We start from the raw sequence: 18,311 nt of genomic DNA, 5'->3' as shown, positions 1-18,311 counted from the left end.
GTCACGAGGCGAGGCCAGGCGGGAGGGCTCAATGCAAAGTCTTTACTACAGCCAGGGTTACACGGAGGAGGAAGCAACGGCCAGCACTGAGGGGACAGCGAGCGAGGTTCCACCCAGGAGGAAATGTCAGACTGATGGCAGATGGGGCCAACTGCTGGTCCTCAGCCTGGCAGGGACCATTTCTCTGCGGGGAGGAGGAGGATGGGGTGAGAAAAACAATTCTGTGCTGTTTGTCCCGGCCAGCGGTCGGAGCAGAGGCGGCTGGGGAGGAGCGAGCGTGCAGGAGGAGATGTCCGTCCCCGCCGCCCCGACTGTGAGGCAGAACAGGCAGCAAGGGATCAAGGGACCGGTGCTGAGGAGGAGGACGAGTGGTTTAGCTGCCCGGGGGGGACCCAGCCGGGATTTTTTTCCCCCCCCCAGCAGTCCAGGAGCAGAGCGGGGCAGCCCTCAGAGCAGGGTGCACATGCCCCTGCGCTTGACCTCGAAGGTGGCCGTCAACAGCCCCAGCTTCTGCTGGCTGTAGGGCGGGTAGCGCACGGCGTTGAGGGCCTCCAGGCCCATGTTGCGGTGCAGGCAGCCGCGGCGGTGGGTGAAGGTGTCGAAGGTGAACTTGCCGTGGTATTTCCCCAAGCCGCTGTTCCCTGCAACGCACAGCACAGGTCCGAACACGCTACGGGACTCGGCCCCTGCCCACATCGAGCATCAGCAACAGACCACAGAATCACAGAATAGTAGGGGTTGGGAGGGACCTCTGTGGGTCATCTAGTCCAACCCCCCTGCCGAAGCAGGGTCACCTACAGCAGGCTGCACAGGACCTTGTCCAGGTGGGTCTTGAATATGTCCAGAGAAGGAGATATTCTTGGACCACTGTTCAGAGGTCCAAGTGCACTGGTTTTACTGGCCTAGGTTTATCTCCATCAGCTTGGCTGGGTCAGCGAGGCTCGGTTTCCCTCCACCCTGCCTGCCCGTGGTTAGGAGCTCCCATCATGGCCCCTACGAAGGCCAGCTTCTTCTCGGAGCTCTTAAAAATTCAGAGCCTCGTTGGCAGCACCGGTTCTCCGAATTCCTGTGGCTGGTTTAAGCCTGAGGTTGCACGTCATGGTTAGCAGCCCCGTGACTTCACATCCGAGCTACTGTGGAAGCTCTGGCAAATGCCGTCTCGCCCCGATGACCTCAGACCCTTCGCCTGACCGGGCTGCTATAAAATGGCTTCACCTGATAATTTGAGGCAGTTTGTCCTGAATCATTTCCATAAAGATAAGTTACGGTATGGGAACCACCAGAATTCTTCCCTGAGCCACAGTCAGGCGAGGAATTAATTGCGCTTTGCTGTCGTGGTGTCCCATTATGTCTGAATCAGCTGCCGGCCCCGACGGAAATGCGGAGCACGAGCAGCATAAACTGAGATATTTTCCGCAGGGAATATTCTGGGGAAGAGATCGGGAGCTGGGGAAAGTGCTCTGGGGAAACGTGGTCAGGGGCTGCCTGGGTTCCTGTGCTCCCCCCTGGACAACGCCACCGCCAGAGCCCAGGGCTGAGCAGACCTCACTTGAGAAAGCATTTCTGGTGGCCCTGGAAAGGAGAAACTCTTCCTCCTCGCCGAGGAGGATCCCTGAGTTACCCTAAGAAGGTTCTCCAGGAATTTATGAGCGTTTTGCTCCCACTATTTAGTTCTAAAAGGCAGAACGAATGTACAAGCCTGCTCCCGAGGGCCGTGAAGGGCTCCCACCCAGCCCCACGCTGTCTGCAGGAGGAACCTCACCTACCCAAGGAGCACAACGCGTCGGGCGCGCTCCCAGGCGGGGAGCAGAGCGACGGGGCAGCACTTGAGGAGCTCCCAGGTAAGCCTGAGCAAGGCAGGAACCCAGCCCCAGCACAAAATTCACTCCCGGTGCCCAGGCTGCTCAGAAACACCGGGGAAATCATCAAGTGGCAGAGGATTCCCCACCTTTGATACGAAGCGTTTGCACCTACTCGGGGAACACCGTGCTTGGGGTGGCAAACACGGAGAGGAGAAACCTCACGGTGCTCCACGCGTGTCCGGCAGCAACAGGGCTGCACAGCCCGGGAGCTCAGCCCCGGCGCGGTGAAGCAAAGGGCTTCTGGTGGGGCCCTGCCTGGTGCAGAAGCATTTCCCTACAGACCATTGAGCCCTCGGGACTGGGTGCCCCATCTCCCCGAGACCCTGCCCCACCACGGCTCGGGCTCCGTGGGTGGGATCCCACCTGGCTCACGCTGGGCAGGTTGGGGGATTTGGACCTACCGATCCCACCGAAGGGCAGCGAGGGCAACGTCACGTGCATCAGGGTGTCGTTGCCGCAGAAGCCACCGCTGCTGGTCCGCTCCAGGACCTGGTTCACCACCTGCGAGGGAAGCAGAGAAGGCAGACAGGGGCCTCGCACCCTGGCTCGATGGCAGCGCTTGTCAAACCTCACCCAACTGATCCATCAGCCCGGCGTGCCCAGAGCAGCTGCCTCAAAAGACCCTTCTAGAGCACGCCACGGGGTGTTGGTGAGGTGGGCACCAGCCCTGCTACCCCATTTCCCTCACCCCCCTTTCTGCTCCATGGTCCTCACGCACCTTGCTGTCACAGGAGAAGACGTAGAGGGCCAACGGCCGCGGCCGCGCGTTGATAAAGTCGATGGCTTCGTCCATGCTGGCCACGACGACGATGGGCAGGATGGGCCCGAAGATCTCCTCCTGCATGATGGGATCAGAGGGCAGGACGTCCGCCAGCACCGTGGGAGCTGCGGAGAAGGGTTACGGCAACGCATCACCCGGCGCACGAGCACGGGCGGTCCCACGAGCCCCAGGCCCCGTGCCCTCACCGATGTAGCGCTCCTTCTCGTCCGTCTGTCCTCCGATGGCCACGCGCCCGCTGCACAGCAGCGCCCGGACGCGGCGGAACTGCTTGTCCCCCACGATGCGGCCAAAGTCGGGGGACTCTCGAGGGTTGGAGCCGAAAAACTCGGTGATGGCCTCGCGCAGGAAGGGCATCAGCTTGTCCTGCATCTCCACGCTGCACAGCACGTAGTCCGGGGCCACGCAGGTCTGCCCGGCGTTGAAGAAGCGGCCCCAGGCCACCCGCCGGGCCACGTTCTGCACGTTGCAGGTGTCGGACACGTAGCAGGGGTTCTTGCCCCCCAGCTCCAGCGTCACCGGCGTCAGGTGCTTGGCGGCGGCTGCCATGATGATCCTCCCCACGGAGGGGCTGCCTGTGGGCAGGGGAGAGACGCGTCACGGTGAGGATCCCACCGGCTGCGGCGCAGCTCTGGGACGCGGCACTCTGGGGAGCCAGGTCCCGGGGAAAGGCACCAAGTCCCACCAGACCCTCAGAGGCACCCGTCCCAGATCCTCCAGCGGATCCCGACACCAGATCCCCAACCCGGTGAGCCCTGCCGCCTTAGAGCATGGGCATGGGGTCCTGCTGGCAGGATAAGCCCCAGGGGGGTGTCTGGTGGGAACCCCTCTTCCTCGCTGCAGAAGAACCAGGCAGGGCTCTGCTCTGGCCCGTGGGACGCACCGGTGAAGAAGATGTAGTCGAACTTGTTCTCCAGCAGCCTGGTGGTCTCCTGCACGCCGCCGGTCACCACGGCGAAGCAGTCCTGAGGCAAAAGAGGAAGAGTCCAGCTCTGTCAGCGTCTGCCCGGGCCACTGCGTCCCCGTCCCTGGGAACACCGTGGCCCTGGGGCAGGGACAGGGACAGCTTCTTACGTTGTCCAGGTAGCAGGCCAGCGTTTCGGCAAGAAGCCTCTCGGTGTGCTTGGCTATCTCCGAGGGTTTGATGATGACACAGTTACCTGGGGGGAGATCGAGGGGACATCAGAGCAGCGACGTGGTGACAGCCAGCCCTTCTGGCAGCCAGCCTGGGGACAAGGCCCCCTCGACGGTGGGATCCTCTGGGCCAGGGGACGGGTTCGGCTCACCGGCAGCGATGGCCCCGATGAGGGGCACCACGGCGAGGTGGATGGGGTAGTTCCAGGGCGCGATGATGAGCACCACACCGTAGGGGTCCTTGCGGATGAAGGCCGAGTCCAGCTGGGTCACCTGCGAGAAAGGCCACGATCCCAGCGCCGTTCCCACCACCTCCTGCCCTGCCCCAGCCCAGCACGCCCCATCCCATCCCCCTCTGCCCCTCGCCGCCCCCAGCCCATCTCCCGCTCTGCCCAGAGCTTCTGCCTCACCAGGTTCTTGTCCGTGTGCTCGTCCTTCATCCAGTGGGACAGGTTGTTCAGGGTAGTGTTGAGCTCGTTCTTGCAGAGGAGGATCTCGGTGAAGTAAGCCTCGAAGGACGGCTGGGGACACAGGTCACATCAGCAGGGCCCCGACCCCCTCTCCCACCCGTGAAGAGCAGCAGAGGCCACGAAGGAGAAGCTCTTAAGCAGAAGTCGCTGCCACCTCCTGCAACCCCCAGGGAGTATCCCAGTCCCTCAAATTTTATGAAAATGGGTATTTGGCCAGGAGAAAAGAACAAGTATCAATATCTTGACAATATTTCACAGCCTCTTCAGCTCAGCCCCTGTGAACAGCCCACCCAGCAACAGAGCCCTGCGCCATGGGGACCGAGCGATGCCACCGGAGCTCCAGACAAGCTGGTACCAGGGTGGGACGCAGCTCCACGCCGCTGACCTCGTGCTCGTGCACGGCTGCGTCCGTGTCCCCACCGCTTGGACGCAGGAGCGGGAGGCAACGCCCTGAGCTCCCTCCCTCAGCCCAAGCTGAAGACCTTGCTTCGTTCAAAGAGAAGTACGAAGACGAGCGGCCGCTTAATTAAACGCCTCATGACGGAGCTCGGGTGGGCACGAGCAGGCTCCCACCGCAGGCAGAACCCCCCCGGAGCCCCGGGGGCTGCTGCTCCGAGCCGGCACGCAGCCGGGAAAGGCCCGGTGGGTGAGACGCCCCAGTCGGGGAATTGAAGACACCCAGCAGGTTTCTCCACGATAGACCCGTCCCAACAGGCAGTGACTAAACGGTGACTCGGGAGCGGTGGCGGGACGTCGGAGCTGGGGTCAGCGAGGCCACCGAGGCATTTCCTGCAGGTGGTGGGGGTCCTCTCTGCTGCCGTCACCGCAGCCGTCAAGCGCAGCTCTGGACCGTTCTTGCAGGAGAAGCGTGAAGTGTGGGCAGCAGGTCAGGGAGGTTCTCCTCCCCCTCTGCTCTGCCCCAGTGAGGCCCCATCTGCAGTGCTGTGTCCAGTGCTGGGCTCCCCAGTTCCAGAAAGATGAGGAGCTACTGGAGAGAGTCCAGCGGAGGGCTACGAGGATGAGGAGGGGACTGGAGCATCTCTCCTGTGAGGAGAGGCTGAGGGAGCTGGGCTTGTTCAGCCTGGAGAAGAGAAGGCTGAGAGGGGACCTTAGAAATGCCTTGAAATATCTGCAGGGTGGGGGTCAGGAGGACGGGGCCAGACTCTTTCCAGTGGTGCCCAGCGACAGGACAAGGGGCAACGGGCACAAACTGAAGCAGAGGAAGCTCCAGCTGAACCCGAGGAAGAACTTCTTCCCTCTGAGGGTGACGGAGCCCTGGCCCAGGCTGCCCAGGGAGGCTGTGGAGTCTCCTTCTCTGGAGATATTCCAGCCCCGCCTGGACGCGGTGCTGTGCCCCCTGCTCTGGGTGACCCTGCTTGGGCAGGGGGTGGCACTGGGTGACCCCAGAGGTCCCTTCCAACCCCGACCATGCTGGGATTCTGTGAAGACTCAGACAGTAACTCAGCAGGATCAGGACAGCCCCGCTCTCGCCCCGGAGAGCGGCACAAGCAAAGCTCCCACACCGGGAAGCCCCGTTTGCAAAGCACGGTGGGCGCAGCCGACGCCCTCCACCGCGACGTCCTTTGGACTCCTCCAACCCAAAAGCACCCCTGGGTGCGAGCCTTCCTCCGTGGCTGCAGCAGAAAAACCACTTTGGGGTTGGAAATGTTGGTTGCCGACTGCCGGGCATCAGCTTCTCGTGTTCCACCAGCACGCCCCGCTCAGGAGACCTTCAGGTCCCCACCGCCGCTGCCAGGAGGCCGAGGTGCTCCTAGACGTGAGGGCTCAGCGGGCGCATCGGGCGTCGGGTGAAGCAACGGGGCCGCTCTCGGCCCGACAGTTGCATCACTGGGAGGGCGAGGAAATTGCCGGCGAAGACGAGTCATTAAGGGTTTTGATGGGACACGGAGATCGTGAGATGCGACATTAAGTCTGAGGTCATCCAGGTTCCTCCAGCGATCGGTGAGGAGAAACCGGCATCCCTGGAGGTGAGGGACCCACCTCAGAGACGTAAGACCAGATGAATTGTCCATCGAGCTATGAAGACCCGACTGCATAACAAGAGTATTAGTAGCCAACCGCCTCTAATTACATACAATTAGGAGAGATGAAGGACGCGCTTCGAGCACCGATGCCTATCAACCCCTGGCCGAAGGAGAAGGCCCTCGCCTCAAACAAACAAGGCAATTACGAGCTGGGGGAGATGTCAGGATGTCAAAACCCGTGTCTGAGGGCACGGTCCTTGGGGTCCGAGCACGACCACGACCAGTTCCGCTGCGCCGGGGCCAGCCGTGCCACCCAACGCCCCGTGGCCAGCGCCTGCGGTGGGCTGCTGGGCTGCAGCACCCGTCGGGAAGGGAAGCGGGGGGAGAAGAGGGTCCTGAAGCAACCAGGCAGAGAAGAGAGGAGCTGAGACTGCCAGACACAGCCGCAGTGGGGATGCTCCTGCTTCCTCACCGAGACCGGCCGGGAGCTCCCAGTGTGCCACAACACCCAGAGCCACCTCCAGGCCCTGGCCTGTGCCACCGCGCGGCTCCCGGCGCGCCAGCGGAACCAGTCCCTGCGAGGCCGGCGAGCAGCCCCGGCCCTGAGCAGCCCTGGGAGGAATGTGCGAGGCCAGCACGTTGGGCAACGCTGGTCATCCCGGGTGCGACCGGGCTGGCGAGGAGCACCCCGAGCCACGACCCTCCGTGGGGGTCGCCTGGACCCACCGGGGGCTCGAAGCGTGGGGCGGACGTGGCCGGTGAAGCTCGGTAACGCCGAGGTTCCCACCTCACGTCGGCCAACGTGGGCTTTGCCTGGTTTAAGTGACCTGGGGACGGGGTGAGCAGCATCGAGCCCACCCAGCGGCGCGGTCCCAACGCCTGCTGTGGCCGACCCTGGCACCTACGGGTGCACCACGCCAGCCCTGCAGTACAAGGAGGACGCAGAACCCCACCAAGGGGACCCCCACGCCCAGAGCCCCACACCTGCACCCGGGAGGACGCAAGACCCAGACGAGGGGGTGCGCAGAGCCCCAAAGACGGGATGCCGGTGGCCGGCCCCCCCTCACCTTGCCCATGTCCAAGGCGGTGGCCTCCAGGATGTCCTCCTTCTTCTCGTCCAAGAAGCGTCCCAGGGCCTCCAGCTGGGCCACGCGATATTCCATGGGCCGCGTCTTCCCGGAGAGCCAGGCTGCCCGCAGGCTGCTCACCAGCCCGGCGTAGGGGTTCCCGCTGCGGGGACGGGGGTGTCAGAGGGACCCCAGCCCCGTCCCAGCCTCTCACGCTCCCAGTGAGCACGGAGAGGAGCTCCACGTCGCCCCAGCTCCGCATCGCCCCAGCCCAGCGTCAAACTGGAGCCCCGGGGTCCCTGGGGAGACCACACACCTGAGTCTCCCCCTCGCTGGTGGGAGCGTGGGCTCCCTGAGCCCCCCACACAGCACCGTTCCTGGCATTCCCGGCGCGTGGTGGCCAACAGACCCCAAACTTGTCCCCCAGCATCCCTCACCAGCACCAACGCGGGGTCCCCGGCACCGCACCCTCTGCCCATCTCACCCCAAACAACCCCGTCTCCCTTCTGCCCCCCGGCCCCTGGCTCTCACCACACGGCGCTGCAGATCCCCGGCCCCTTCCCGATGCCCCCGCCGGCTTTCCCAGCGTCGCTGCCCGCGGGGCCGCACTTGCCGTAGCCCGGGGGCTGCTGCCCGGGGGGCTCGAGGGGCTGCTGCATGCTGAGCTGTGGGAAGGAGCTGCCGGCCTCCGCGGACCCTGGGGAGAGACACGGGGTGGGTTACGTCGGAGCTGGAAGCGCCGGAGATGCCGGCTCGGTTCCGAGGAGTCACCGTGCCCCGAGCCGGCTGGGGCTGCCCTTCGAGGGGTGGCTCGGGGCTGTGCCGGCCGCGGGGTGACACACCCCGGTGTGAGCCCGGCGGGGGATGCCTGGGATTCCCGGGCCCTCGCCACGCTCCGGGACGGCCGCCAGCCTCCAGCCACGGAGCTGCCCGGGCTGCCCTGCCCATGCGGGGTCACCCCTCGGGGGCCTCAGGGACTCCCCCAGGGTAGCGGGGGCCGCAGGGGGGGGCTTCCCCCACGTCCGATGGGCTCCATGCCAGACCTGCCGCTGGCTACGGCTGCGACAGGGACAGCGGCAGCGCCTCTGTCGTGACATATTTAAGAAGGGGGGAAACCAGTTCTGGGCTCCCCAGTTCAAGAGAGATGAGGAGCTGCTGGAGAGAGTCCAGCACAGGGCTACGAGGATGGTGAGGGGACTGGAGCATCTCTGCTGCGAGGAGAGGCTGAGGGAGCTGGGCTTGTTCAGCCTGGAGAAGAGAAGGCTGAGAGGGGACCTTAGAAATGGCTCTAAATATCTGCAGGGTGGGGGGTCAGGAGGATGGGGCCAGACTCTTTCCAGTGGTGCCCAGCGACAGGACAAGGGGCAATGGGCACAAACTGGAGCAGAGGAAGCTCCAGCTGAAGATGAGGAAGAACTTCTCCCCTCTGAGGGTGACGGAGCCCTGGCCCAGGCTGCCCAGGGAGGCTGTGGAGTCTCCTTCTCTGGAGATATTCCAGCCCCGCCTGGCTGCGGTGCTGTGCCCCCTGCTCTGGGTGACCCTGCTTGGGCAGGGGGTGGGACTGGGTGACCCCAGAGGTCCCTGCCAACCCCGACCAGTCTGGGATTCTGTGATCCTGTGACAACGAACGGCGGCCGGAGAGAGGAGCGAGCTGCGAGAGGAACAACCCTGCAGAGCCCCAGGTGGGAGCAGGAGGTGCCCCGGGTGCCGGAGCAGAGGTTCCCCCGGAGCGTGGAGCAGCCCGTGGTGGGACAGGCTGTCCCCGCGGCCGGGGAGGCCCACGGGGGAGCAGACCCCCACCCGCAGCCTGGGGAAGACCCCCATGAAGGGTCAGCATCCCGGGCCACCCCATGAGGACCCCCAAGGACCCCCATGAACGGGCAGCATCCCAGGCTGCCCCCCAGGGACCCCCAAGGACCTCCATGAAGGGTGCGGCATCCCAGGCTGCCCCAGGGACCCCCATGAAGGGGGCAGCATCCCAGGCTGCCCCACAGAGACCCCCAGGGACCCCCATGAAGTGTCAGCATCCCAGGCTGCCCCACGGACCCCCATGAAGGGGCAGCATCCCGGTCTGCCCCACAGGGACCCCCAGGGACCCCCATGAAGGGAGCAGCATCCCAGGCTGCCCCCCAGGGACCCCCATGAAGGGGCAGCATCCCGGGCTGCCCCCCAGGGACCCCCATGAAGGGGCAGCATCCCGGTCTGCCCCACAGGGACCCCCAGAGACCCCCATGAAGGGGCAGCATCCCGGGCTGCCCCCCAGGGACCCCCATGAAGGGGCAGCATCCCGGGCCACCCCATGAGGACCCCCAGAGACCCCCATGAAGGGTCAGCATCCCGGGCCACCCCATGAGGACCCCCAGGGACCCTCATGAAGGGGCAGCATCCCGGGCTGCCCCCCAGGGACCCCCATGAAGGGGCAGCATCCCGGGCCACCCCATGAGGACCCCCAGAGACCCCCATGAAGGGTCAGCATCCCGGGCCACCCCATGAGGACCCCCAGGGACCCCCATGAAGGGGCAGCATCCCGGGCTGCCCCCCAGGGACCCCCATGAAGGGGCAGCATCCCGGGCCACCCCATGAGGACCCCCAGAGACCCCCATGAAGGGTCAGCATCCCGGGCCACCCCATGAGGACCCCCAGGGACCCCCATGAAGGGGCAGCACCCCGGGCTGCCCCACAGGGACCCCCAGGGACCCCGCTGTGGGACCGCATGAGCCAGCACCGGCACTGCCGCAGCCCCACATCCACCCCCCCTGCCCCCCTCCATGCCCAACGCACCCACCCTTCCTCATGGGAACCCACCTGGTGGGGTGCCCAGTGCCCCCCAGCCCCCCAACCTGCGTGGGGCCGGAGAAGCCCGGCCGTGGGGCCCGGTCCCCGGGGTGCCTACCTGGGGGGCTGAGCGGCGGCGAGAGGAGCGCGAAGCCGGGCTGGCGGTGCTGAGGCTCAGGGTGCCCGGCCTAAATGCTGTGGGGCAGGCGGCCGGGCCCCGCCTCCGTGGGGCTGGCAGTGGGGACAAGGCCTGGGGTGGGGTGGGATGGGGTGGGATGGGGTGGTGGCACTGAGGAACTCCTGTGGCCACCAAACCACCACCGTGAACCCTGACCCACAGGGACCCCACAGACACCACTCATCCTGACCCATGGGGACCCCACAGACACCCCTCACCCTGCTCCCCAGGGCCACCCTGACCCACGGGGACCCCACAGACACCCCTCACCCTGCTCCCAAGGACCACCCTGAGCCAAGGGGACCCCACAGACACCCCTCACCCTGCTCCCAAGGACCACCCTGACCCACAGGGACCCCACAGACACCCCTCACCCTGCCCAGGGCCACCCTGACCCACAGGGACCCCACAGACACCCCTCATCCTGCTCCCCTGGGCCACCCTGAGCCAAGGGGACCCCACAGACACCCCTCACCCTGCCCAGGGCCACCCTGACCCACAGGGACCCCACAGACACCCCTCACCCTGCCCAGGGCCACCCTGACCCACAGGGACCCCACAGACACCCCTCACCCTGACCCATGGGGACCCCACAGACACCTCATCCTGCTCTCTGGGACCACCCTGACCCACAGACACCCCACAGACACCACTCACCCTGCTCTCTGGGACCACCCTGACCCACGGGGACCCCACAGACACCCCTCACCCTGCTTTCTGGGACCACCCTGACCCACGGGGACCCCACAGACACCCCTCACCCTGACCCATGGGGACCCCACAGACACCTCACCCTGCTCTCTGGGACCACCCTGACCCACAGGGACCCCACAGACACCCCTCACCCTGCTCTCTGGGACCACCCTGACCCACGGGGACCCCACAGACACCCCTCATCCTGCTCCCCAGGGCCACCCTGACCCACAGGAACCCCACAGACACCCCTCACCCTGACCCACGGGGACCCCACAGACACCCCTCAACCCTGCCCTGGGCCACCCTGAGCCAAGGGGACCCCACAGACACCCCTCACCCTGCTCCCCAGGACCACCCTGACCCACGGGGACCCCACAGACACCCCTCACCCTGTCCAGGGCCACCCTGACCCACAGGGACCCCACAGACACCCCTCACCCTGCTTCCCACGAGCACCTTGACCGATAAACACCTCTCACCCTGCTCCCCAGGGCCACAGCCCCCCAGGGAAGGGGGACCGGTTGCCCCCCTGGCAGCACCCAAATCGGCACCGCGAGTGGCCCCAGGAGCTGGCCCTGGCTTCGAGGATGCCACACGCCGGCCACAGAGACCTGCAAGGGACAGCAGAGCATCAGGCCACGTAAGGGGGCTCGCTGGAGGGGGGTCCCAGGGTCCCCCACCCCAATTCGGGATGTGCCCGAGGAGGAGACGCTCTCCATCGGCATCACCAGAGCCCGAGCAGGGGCAACTGCCAGCCCGGGGGGACACCCTGGGGGGGTGGCACCTACCCCCTGCCCACCATCACTCGCGTTGGGGTCACGAACCCTGCTGCCACGTGGGGCTGTCCCCTGCCATGTCCCCGTGTCCCCCGGGGACCCTCCCCGCGTCTCAAGAATCCCCCGCCACCGGCTGGGCCGGATCCTGCCCCGGTGACGGAGATTTCGGCCTCTCCCCGCACCCTGCCCCGGGGCACCGGCACCGCACGGCCACGGGCACCCCGGCTCTGGGGTGACGTGGGTGCTCCGTCACCCCCTAAACCAGCCCCGCACCCCCAAACCACGGAGTCCCCCCGCCCAGGCACCCTGCCCCGTCACCCGGGCCGGGAAGGGGAAGCGAGAGTGGCAGGGCCCGGGTGCTGGGCGGGGGGGGTCAGGGTGCTGGGGGGGGCGTTCAGGGTGCTGTTTGGGGGGGGGTCAGGGTGCTGGGGGAGGGTCAGGGTGCTGGGGGGGAGTTCAGGGTGCTGTTTGGGGGGGGTTCAGGGTGCTGGGGGAGGGTCAGGGTGCTGGGGGGGAGTTCAGGGTGCTGTTTGGGGGGGGTCAGGGTGCTGGGGGAGGGTCAGGGTGCTGGGGGGGCGTTCAGGGTGCTGTTTGGGGGGGGTCAGGGTGCTGGGGGAGGGTCAGGGTGCTGGGGGGGGGAGTTCAGGGTGCTGTTTGGGGGGAGGTCAGGGGTTCAGGGTGCTGTTTGGGGGGAGGTCAGGGTGCTGGGGGAGGGTCAGGGTGCTGGGGGGGCGTTCAGGGTGCTGTTTGGGGGGGGTCAGGGTGCTGGGGGAGGGTCAGGGTGCTGGGGGGGGAGTTCAGGGTGCTGTGCAGGCTTGGGGGTGATGGGGGCTGTGGGGGGGGTCAGGGTGCTGGGGGGTCAGGGTGCTGGGGTGGGAGTTCAGGGTGCTGTGCAGGCTTGGGGGTGATGGGGGCTGTGCGGGGGGTGTCAGGGTGCTGGGGGGGGTCAGGGTGCTGGGGGAGGGTCAGGGGTGCTGTGCAGGCTTGAGGGTGATGGGGACCGTTTGGTGGGGGGGGTCAGGGTGCTGGGGGCGTCAGAGGGCTGTGTGGGTTGGGGGGTAATGGGGGTTGTTTGGTGGGGGTTGAGGGTGCTGGGGGGGCAGTCAGGGTGCTGAGCAGGTTGGGGGGCGATGGGGACTGTTTGGTGGGGGGGTTCAGGGTGCTGGGGGGTCAGGGTGCTGGGGGAGGGGTTTCAGGGTGCTGGGGGGGCGTTCAGGGTGCTGTTTGGGGGGGGTCAGGGTGCTGGGGGAGGGTCAGGGTGCTGGGGGGGGAGTTCAGGGTGCTGTTTGGGGGGAGGTCAGGGGTTCAGGGTGCTGTTTGGGGGGAGGTCAGGGTGCTGGGGGAGGGTCAGGGTGCTGGGGGGGCGTTCAGGGTGCTGTGCAGGCTTGGGGGTGATGGGGGCTGTGGGGGGGGTCAGGGTGCTGGGGGGTCAGGGTGCTGGGGGGGGAGTTCAGGGTGCTGTGCAGGCTTGGGGGTGATGGGGGCTGTGCGGGGGGTGTCAGGGTGCTGGGGGGGGTCAGGGTGCTGGGGGAGGGTCAGGGGTGCTGTGCAGGCTTGAGGGTGATGGGGACCGTTTGGGGGGGGGGTCAGGGTGCTGGGGGCGTCAGAGGGCTGTGTGGGTTGGGGGGTAATGGGGGTTGTTTGGTGGGGGTTGAGGGTGCTGGGGGGGCAGTCAGGGTGCTGAGCAGCTTGGGGGGCGATGGGGGCTGTTTGGGGGGGGTCAGGGTACTCTGTGGGGGGTTTCAGGGTGCTGGGGGGGAGTCAGGGTGCTGAGCAGGTTGGGGGGCGATGGGGACTGTTTGGTGGGGGGGTTCAGGGTGCTGGGGGGTCAGGGTGCTGGGGGAGGGGTTTCAGGGTGCTGGGGGGGAGTCAAGGTGCTGAGCAGTTGGGGGGGTGATGGGGGCTGTGCGGGGGGTGTCAGGGTGCTGTGGGAGTCAGGGGGCTGCGTGGGTTGGGGGGCAATGGGTGTTGTTTGGGGAGGGTCAAGGTGCTTGGGGGGGGTCGGGGTGCTGCGCGGGTTGGGGGGTGATGGGGGCTAGGGGTGGGGGGTCAGGGTGCTGAGGACGGGCGCGGGTCGTGGATCGTGACACGGGGCTGCGGGACACTGGGGTGCGGGGCTCGGGGGGGTGCGGGAACGGCCCCTTTAAACCCCCCCGTCCCGCCCGCCCCGTCCGAAAGAGGAAGAAGCGGCCGCCCCGCCCCGGCCGGGCCCTGCGGCTGCGGCACCGGGGAGCGCGGTCCGGGGTGCCAGGTTTGGGGGTGCTGGGCGCAAGGCTGCGGGGTTTGGGGGTGCTGGGCGCAGGGGTGCAGCATCTGGGGGTGCTGGGCGCAGGGTCTGGGGGTTCAGAGCACATGGGTGCAGGGTCTGGGCGTGCTGGGTGCAGGGTCTGGGGGTGCTGGGCACAGGGTCTGGGGGTTCAGAGCACATGGGTGCAGGGTCTGGGGGTGCTGGGCGCAGGGCTGCAGGGCGCAGGGTCTGGGGGTTCAGAGCACATGGGTGCAGGGTCTGGGGGTGCTGCGCGCAGGGTCTGGGGGTGCTGGGTACAGGGTCTGGGGGTGCAGAGGACAAGGGTGCTGAGTCTGGGGGTGCTGGGCGCAGGGCTGCAGGCACTGGGTGCAGGGTCTGGGGGTGCTGGGCATAGGGTCTGGGGGTTCAGAGCACATGGGTGCAGGGTCTGGGGGTGCTGGGTGCAGGGTCTGGGGGTGCAGAGGACATGGGTGCAGGGTCTGGGGGTGCTCAGCACATGAATGAACGGTGTAGGGGTGCAGAGTCTGGGGGTGCTGGGCGCAGGGGCGCAAAGCACACGGATGCGGGTGCTGAGGGTGCAGCACCCATGTGCGCAGGACTTGGGGGTGCCAACAGGGTCCCCCCCCACCCCAACACCACCCAGGCCCCCCCGGCAGAGCCAGCGATGGAGAAAGACCCCGGCTGCTACCAGGACACGGCCAAGACGGCGGCGGGCGAGGGGCCGGAGGCGCAGGTGAGGCCGGGGGGGCACCCATGGGGGGCCAGGGGGGTGGCGGCCATCCCCAGGGGACCCACGGCCGTGGTGACCCGCAGCTGGACGACTTCGTGGGCGCCCACCCCGACTACAACGAGGAAGAGGAGGAGCAGAAATACTTCCGCCGCAAGCGGCTCGCCGTCATCAAGAACGTGCTGGCCGCCAGCTTGGCCGGCGCGCTCACCTACGGCGTCTACCTGGGTAGGGCCCTGCCCCTCCCCGGGGGGTCTGGGGGGCTCGGGGAGGGGGGTGACAGCCGCTGGACCCCCCCCCCAGGCCTCCTGCAGATGCAGCTGATCCTGCACTACGACGAGACCTACCGGGAGGTGAAGTACAGCAACATCCAGCTGGAGGACATCGACCGCAAGGTGCTGATGGGCATCAACGTCACCCCCGTCGCCGCGCTGCTCTACACCCCGGTCCTCATCAGGTACGGTGCCACCCGCGCTCCCCGCCGCCGCCGCGCCGGCACGGCCGCCCACCGCATCCCCCTCCCCGGCTTCATCCCGGCAGGTTTTTCGGCACCAAGTGGGCCATGTTCCTGGCGGTGGGGATCTACGCCCTCTTCGTCTCCAGCAACTACTGGGAGCGCTACTACACGCTGGTGCCGTCCGCCGTGGCCATCGGCGTGGCCATCGTGCCCCTCTGGGCTTCCATGGGCAGCTACATCACGCGGTAGGCGGCGGGGGTCTCGGGTGGGGGGTGCCGGGGGGCACCGGCTGACCCTCGCCGCGCAGGATGGCCCAGAAGTACTACGAGTTCGTCAACTACAAGGAGGAGCACGTGCAGGAGCAGCAGCGGGCGCCGCGGGGCGCCTGCAACGCCTACGTCGTCGTCTTCCAGACCGTCTTCTACGTCTGCTTCCACGTGAGAGCCGGGCGCGGGACGCGGCACGGGACCGCGCCGGCCAGCCCGGCGCTGAGCATCCCCCGCTCTTCCTCTTCGCAGCTGAGCTTCGTCTGCGCTCAGATGCCGATGCTCTTCTTCCTCAACAACTACCTCTACCAGCTCAACCACACGCTCTACGGCGTCAAGCACTGCGGTGAGCGCTGGGGCGCGGGACGGCGCGGGGCCCTCCCCGGCTGGCGCTGAGCCGCGGCGTCCGCCCTCCCCCGGCAGGGACCCTGAGCCACGGCACGCTGACCGGCTTCAACAAGACGGTGCTGCAGAGCCTGCCGCGCAGCGTCAACCTCATCGTCGTGGAGAGCGCGTTGATGGCGGCCGCTTTCCTCGCCATGCTGGTGGTGAGCGCCGCGGCGGGGGCGGGGAGCCGGGCCGGGATGGCGGCAGAGCCTGACCCGTGGCTGCGTGGCAGGTCCTGGTGCTCTGCGGCTCGGCGTATCGGCCCACGGAGGAGATCGACCTGCGCAGCATCGGCTGGGGGAACATCTTCCAGCTGCCCTTCAAGCACATGCGGGATTACCGCCTGCGTCACCTCTTCCCCTTGTTCATCTACAGCGGCTTCGAGGTGCTCTTCGTCTGCACCGGCTTCTCCCTGGTAGGGCCCGGGGACGGGGCAGGGGGTGGCGGAGCGGGGACGGCCCCCATCGGGGCGACGCTGAGCCCCCTCCTCGCCGCAGAATTACGGTGTCTGTGCTCTGGGGCTGGAGAAGCTGGCGTACCTCCTCATGGCCTACGGCTTCTCCGCCTCGGCCTGCTCCAGCCTGGCCCTCTGCACGCTGCGCCTGCGGCGACACGTCCCGCTGCTGGCCGGAGCCCTCGTCCACGCCACCCTCCTGGTGACTCTCTTCTGCTGGGCGCCCGAGCCCCGGCGCCTGGTCCAGGCACCTCTGCTCTACACCATAGCCGTGCTCTGGGGCACGGGGAGCGCCCTCAACAAGACCGGCATTAGCAGTGAGTACCGGGAAGGTCCCCAACGCGGCCTCTCTCTTGGTCCCTGGCACGGCCGGAGTGTCCCCGGCTCCCCGACGCCGCAACCTGGTGGTCCCCGACTCCGCGGGCAAGGAGCGGGACGGGGTCCTGCGAACGGTGCCCCGAGAGGGGACGCCAGCACGGGAGGGGGACGCCGACAGCCGCTCTCCCCCACCCCGACGCAGTCCTCCTGGGCATGCTGTACGAGGACAAGGAGCGCCAAGACTTCATCTTCACCATCTACCACTGGTGGCAGGCGCTGGCCATCTTCACCGTCTACCTCTGGTCGGGGCTGCCCATGAAGGTGAGCGTGGCCGGGCGGGCACCCGTCCCCGCTGGCTCCGTCGCCTCCGGGCCCAGCAGGGCTCGGGGATGGGGTGCTGCGCCGATCCCCGGCTTTGCCCTTCCCCCAGGCCAAGCTGTCCATCATGCTGCTGACGCTGGCGGTGGCGGTGGGCACCTACCTCTGGATGGAGCGGAAGCTGGCGCGGCACGTGGCCTACCGCCTGCCCCGCATCCCCCGCCCGCGCCACAAGATGCGCGGCTACCGCTACCTGGAGGAGGACGACTCGGACGAGACCGGCTCGGAGGGCGACGGCAGCGAGGACGACGACGAGCGCCCGACAGAGAACACCAGCAGGGACGAGCTGCCGAAAGACGATGGGGACCAGTTGGGTTAGGGACGGCCTGTCCTGCCCCGCCGCCGCGGTGGTGTCCCCCCACCCCGTTCTCTGAACCTGAAACGGGGGGGGGAGGGTCCACAGCCCTCCCTGGAGCTGCCCCAAACCCCCAAATGGGCCCCAAACTTCCTCAGGCCAGGCTTGCAGCACTCCCAAGCACCCCCACAGAGCCCCTCACCGCTAGGCCCACAGCCCCCCTAGCCAAGCCTGCAGCCCCCCAGGCCAGGCCCGCGGACCCCCAGGTCAGGCCCGTAGACCCCCATGCAGGCCTACAGATCCTGAGGAAGTCCCGCAGCCCCCTCAGGCCAGGCTTGCAGCCCCCCCAGGCAGGTCCACAGCCCCCCACACAGGCCCACAGACCCCCAGGCCAGTCCTGCAGCCCCCCAGGCAGGTCCACAGCCCCCCAGGCAGGTCCTGCAGCCCCCCAGGCAAGCCTATAGATGCACAGGCTAGGCCCACAGCCTCTCAGGTCAGGCCTGCAGCCCCCCAGGCAAGCCTGTAGACCCCCAGGCCAGGCCCATAGGCCCCCAGGCCAGGCCCACAGCCCCTCACGCCAGGCCCATGGACCCCTAGACAGGTTGACAGCCTCTCAGGCAAGCCTGCAGACCCTCAGGCCAGTCCCACAGCCCCTCAGGTAGCCCCACAGCCCCTCAAACCAGGCCCACAGACCCCCAGGCCAGCCCCACAGCCCCTCAGACCAGGCCCACAGAGCCCCAGGCCAGCCCCAGAGCCCCTCACGCCAGGCCCACGGACCCCCAGGCAGGTTCACAGCCCCTCAGGCAAGCCTATAGACACAAAGGCCAGGCCCACAGCCCCTCAGATCAGGCCTGCAGACCCCCAGGTCAGGCCCACCGCCCCCCAGGCAGGTTCACAGCCCCTCAGGCCAGGCCCACGGACCCCCACCACCCCCCGAGGCGCCACATCCAAGCCGGCCCGACCCCCTCCATTTGCTCCCTTATGGCTCAATAAAAGCTCTCCGCGCCCAGCGCCGTCGTACTCGGCCTTTGCGTCGTCGCGGCCTCGCCGCCCTCCATGA

General features: G+C 67.5%; 2 protein-coding genes across 2 annotated transcripts; one reads left to right on the top strand and one right to left on the bottom strand.

The window, feature by feature from the left end:
• Nucleotides 1-28: 28 nt before the first annotated feature.
• On the bottom strand, nucleotides 29-10,271 carry LOC104328555 (aldehyde dehydrogenase family 3 member B1). The gene is made up of 11 exons (XM_075425650.1): nucleotides 10,190-10,271; nucleotides 7,828-7,993; nucleotides 7,297-7,459; nucleotides 4,185-4,295; nucleotides 3,927-4,047; nucleotides 3,715-3,800; nucleotides 3,524-3,605; nucleotides 2,829-3,215; nucleotides 2,581-2,747; nucleotides 2,264-2,363; nucleotides 29-641 (listed from the first exon to the last, which is right to left on the bottom strand). The coding sequence occupies exons 2-11, from the start codon at nucleotides 7,953-7,955 to the stop codon at nucleotides 448-450; spliced, it is 1,539 nt and encodes a 512-aa protein (XP_075281765.1). The 5' UTR covers nucleotides 7,956-7,993; nucleotides 10,190-10,271; the 3' UTR covers nucleotides 29-447.
• Nucleotides 10,272-13,903: 3,632 nt separating this feature from the next.
• Nucleotides 13,904-18,272, top strand: UNC93B1 (unc-93B1 regulator of TLR signaling). The gene is made up of 12 exons (XM_075426782.1): nucleotides 13,904-13,972; nucleotides 14,613-14,702; nucleotides 14,783-14,924; nucleotides 15,000-15,153; nucleotides 15,237-15,398; nucleotides 15,461-15,590; nucleotides 15,672-15,765; nucleotides 15,843-15,967; nucleotides 16,039-16,221; nucleotides 16,304-16,577; nucleotides 16,781-16,899; nucleotides 17,009-18,272. The coding sequence occupies exons 2-12, from the start codon at nucleotides 14,634-14,636 to the stop codon at nucleotides 17,273-17,275; spliced, it is 1,719 nt and encodes a 572-aa protein (XP_075282897.1). The 5' UTR covers nucleotides 13,904-13,972; nucleotides 14,613-14,633; the 3' UTR covers nucleotides 17,276-18,272.
• Nucleotides 18,273-18,311: the final 39 nt, after the last annotated feature.

The sequence above is a fragment of the Opisthocomus hoazin genome, chromosome 7 (assembly GCF_030867145.1).
Source record: "Opisthocomus hoazin isolate bOpiHoa1 chromosome 7, bOpiHoa1.hap1, whole genome shotgun sequence".
NCBI lineage: Eukaryota > Metazoa > Chordata > Aves > Opisthocomiformes > Opisthocomidae > Opisthocomus > Opisthocomus hoazin.
The sequence above is the reverse complement of the archived record's forward strand: the minus strand, read 5'-3'. Positions and strand labels throughout refer to the sequence as shown.

Excerpts from the sequence above, each read along its gene's own strand:
- LOC104328555 (XM_075425650.1), bottom strand. The coding sequence starts at position 7,955 with ATGCAGCAGCCCCTCGAGCCCCCCGGGCAGCAGCCCCCGGGCTACGGC. Across the intron at positions 7,460-7,827 it reads GGGATCTGCAGCGCCGTGTG|CGGGAACCCCTACGCCGGGC; the intron begins GTGAGAGCCAGG and ends CCGTCCCCGCAG. Across the intron at positions 4,048-4,184 it reads AGCACACGGACAAGAACCTG|GTGACCCAGCTGGACTCGGC; the intron begins GTGAGGCAGAAG and ends CCTTTCTCGCAG.
- UNC93B1 (XM_075426782.1), top strand. The coding sequence starts at position 14,634 with ATGGAGAAAGACCCCGGCTGCTACCAGGACACGGCCAAGACGGCGGCG. Across the intron at positions 16,222-16,303 it reads TCTGCACCGGCTTCTCCCTG|AATTACGGTGTCTGTGCTCT; the intron begins GTAGGGCCCGGG and ends TCCTCGCCGCAG. Across the intron at positions 16,900-17,008 it reads GGTCGGGGCTGCCCATGAAG|GCCAAGCTGTCCATCATGCT; the intron begins GTGAGCGTGGCC and ends CCCTTCCCCCAG.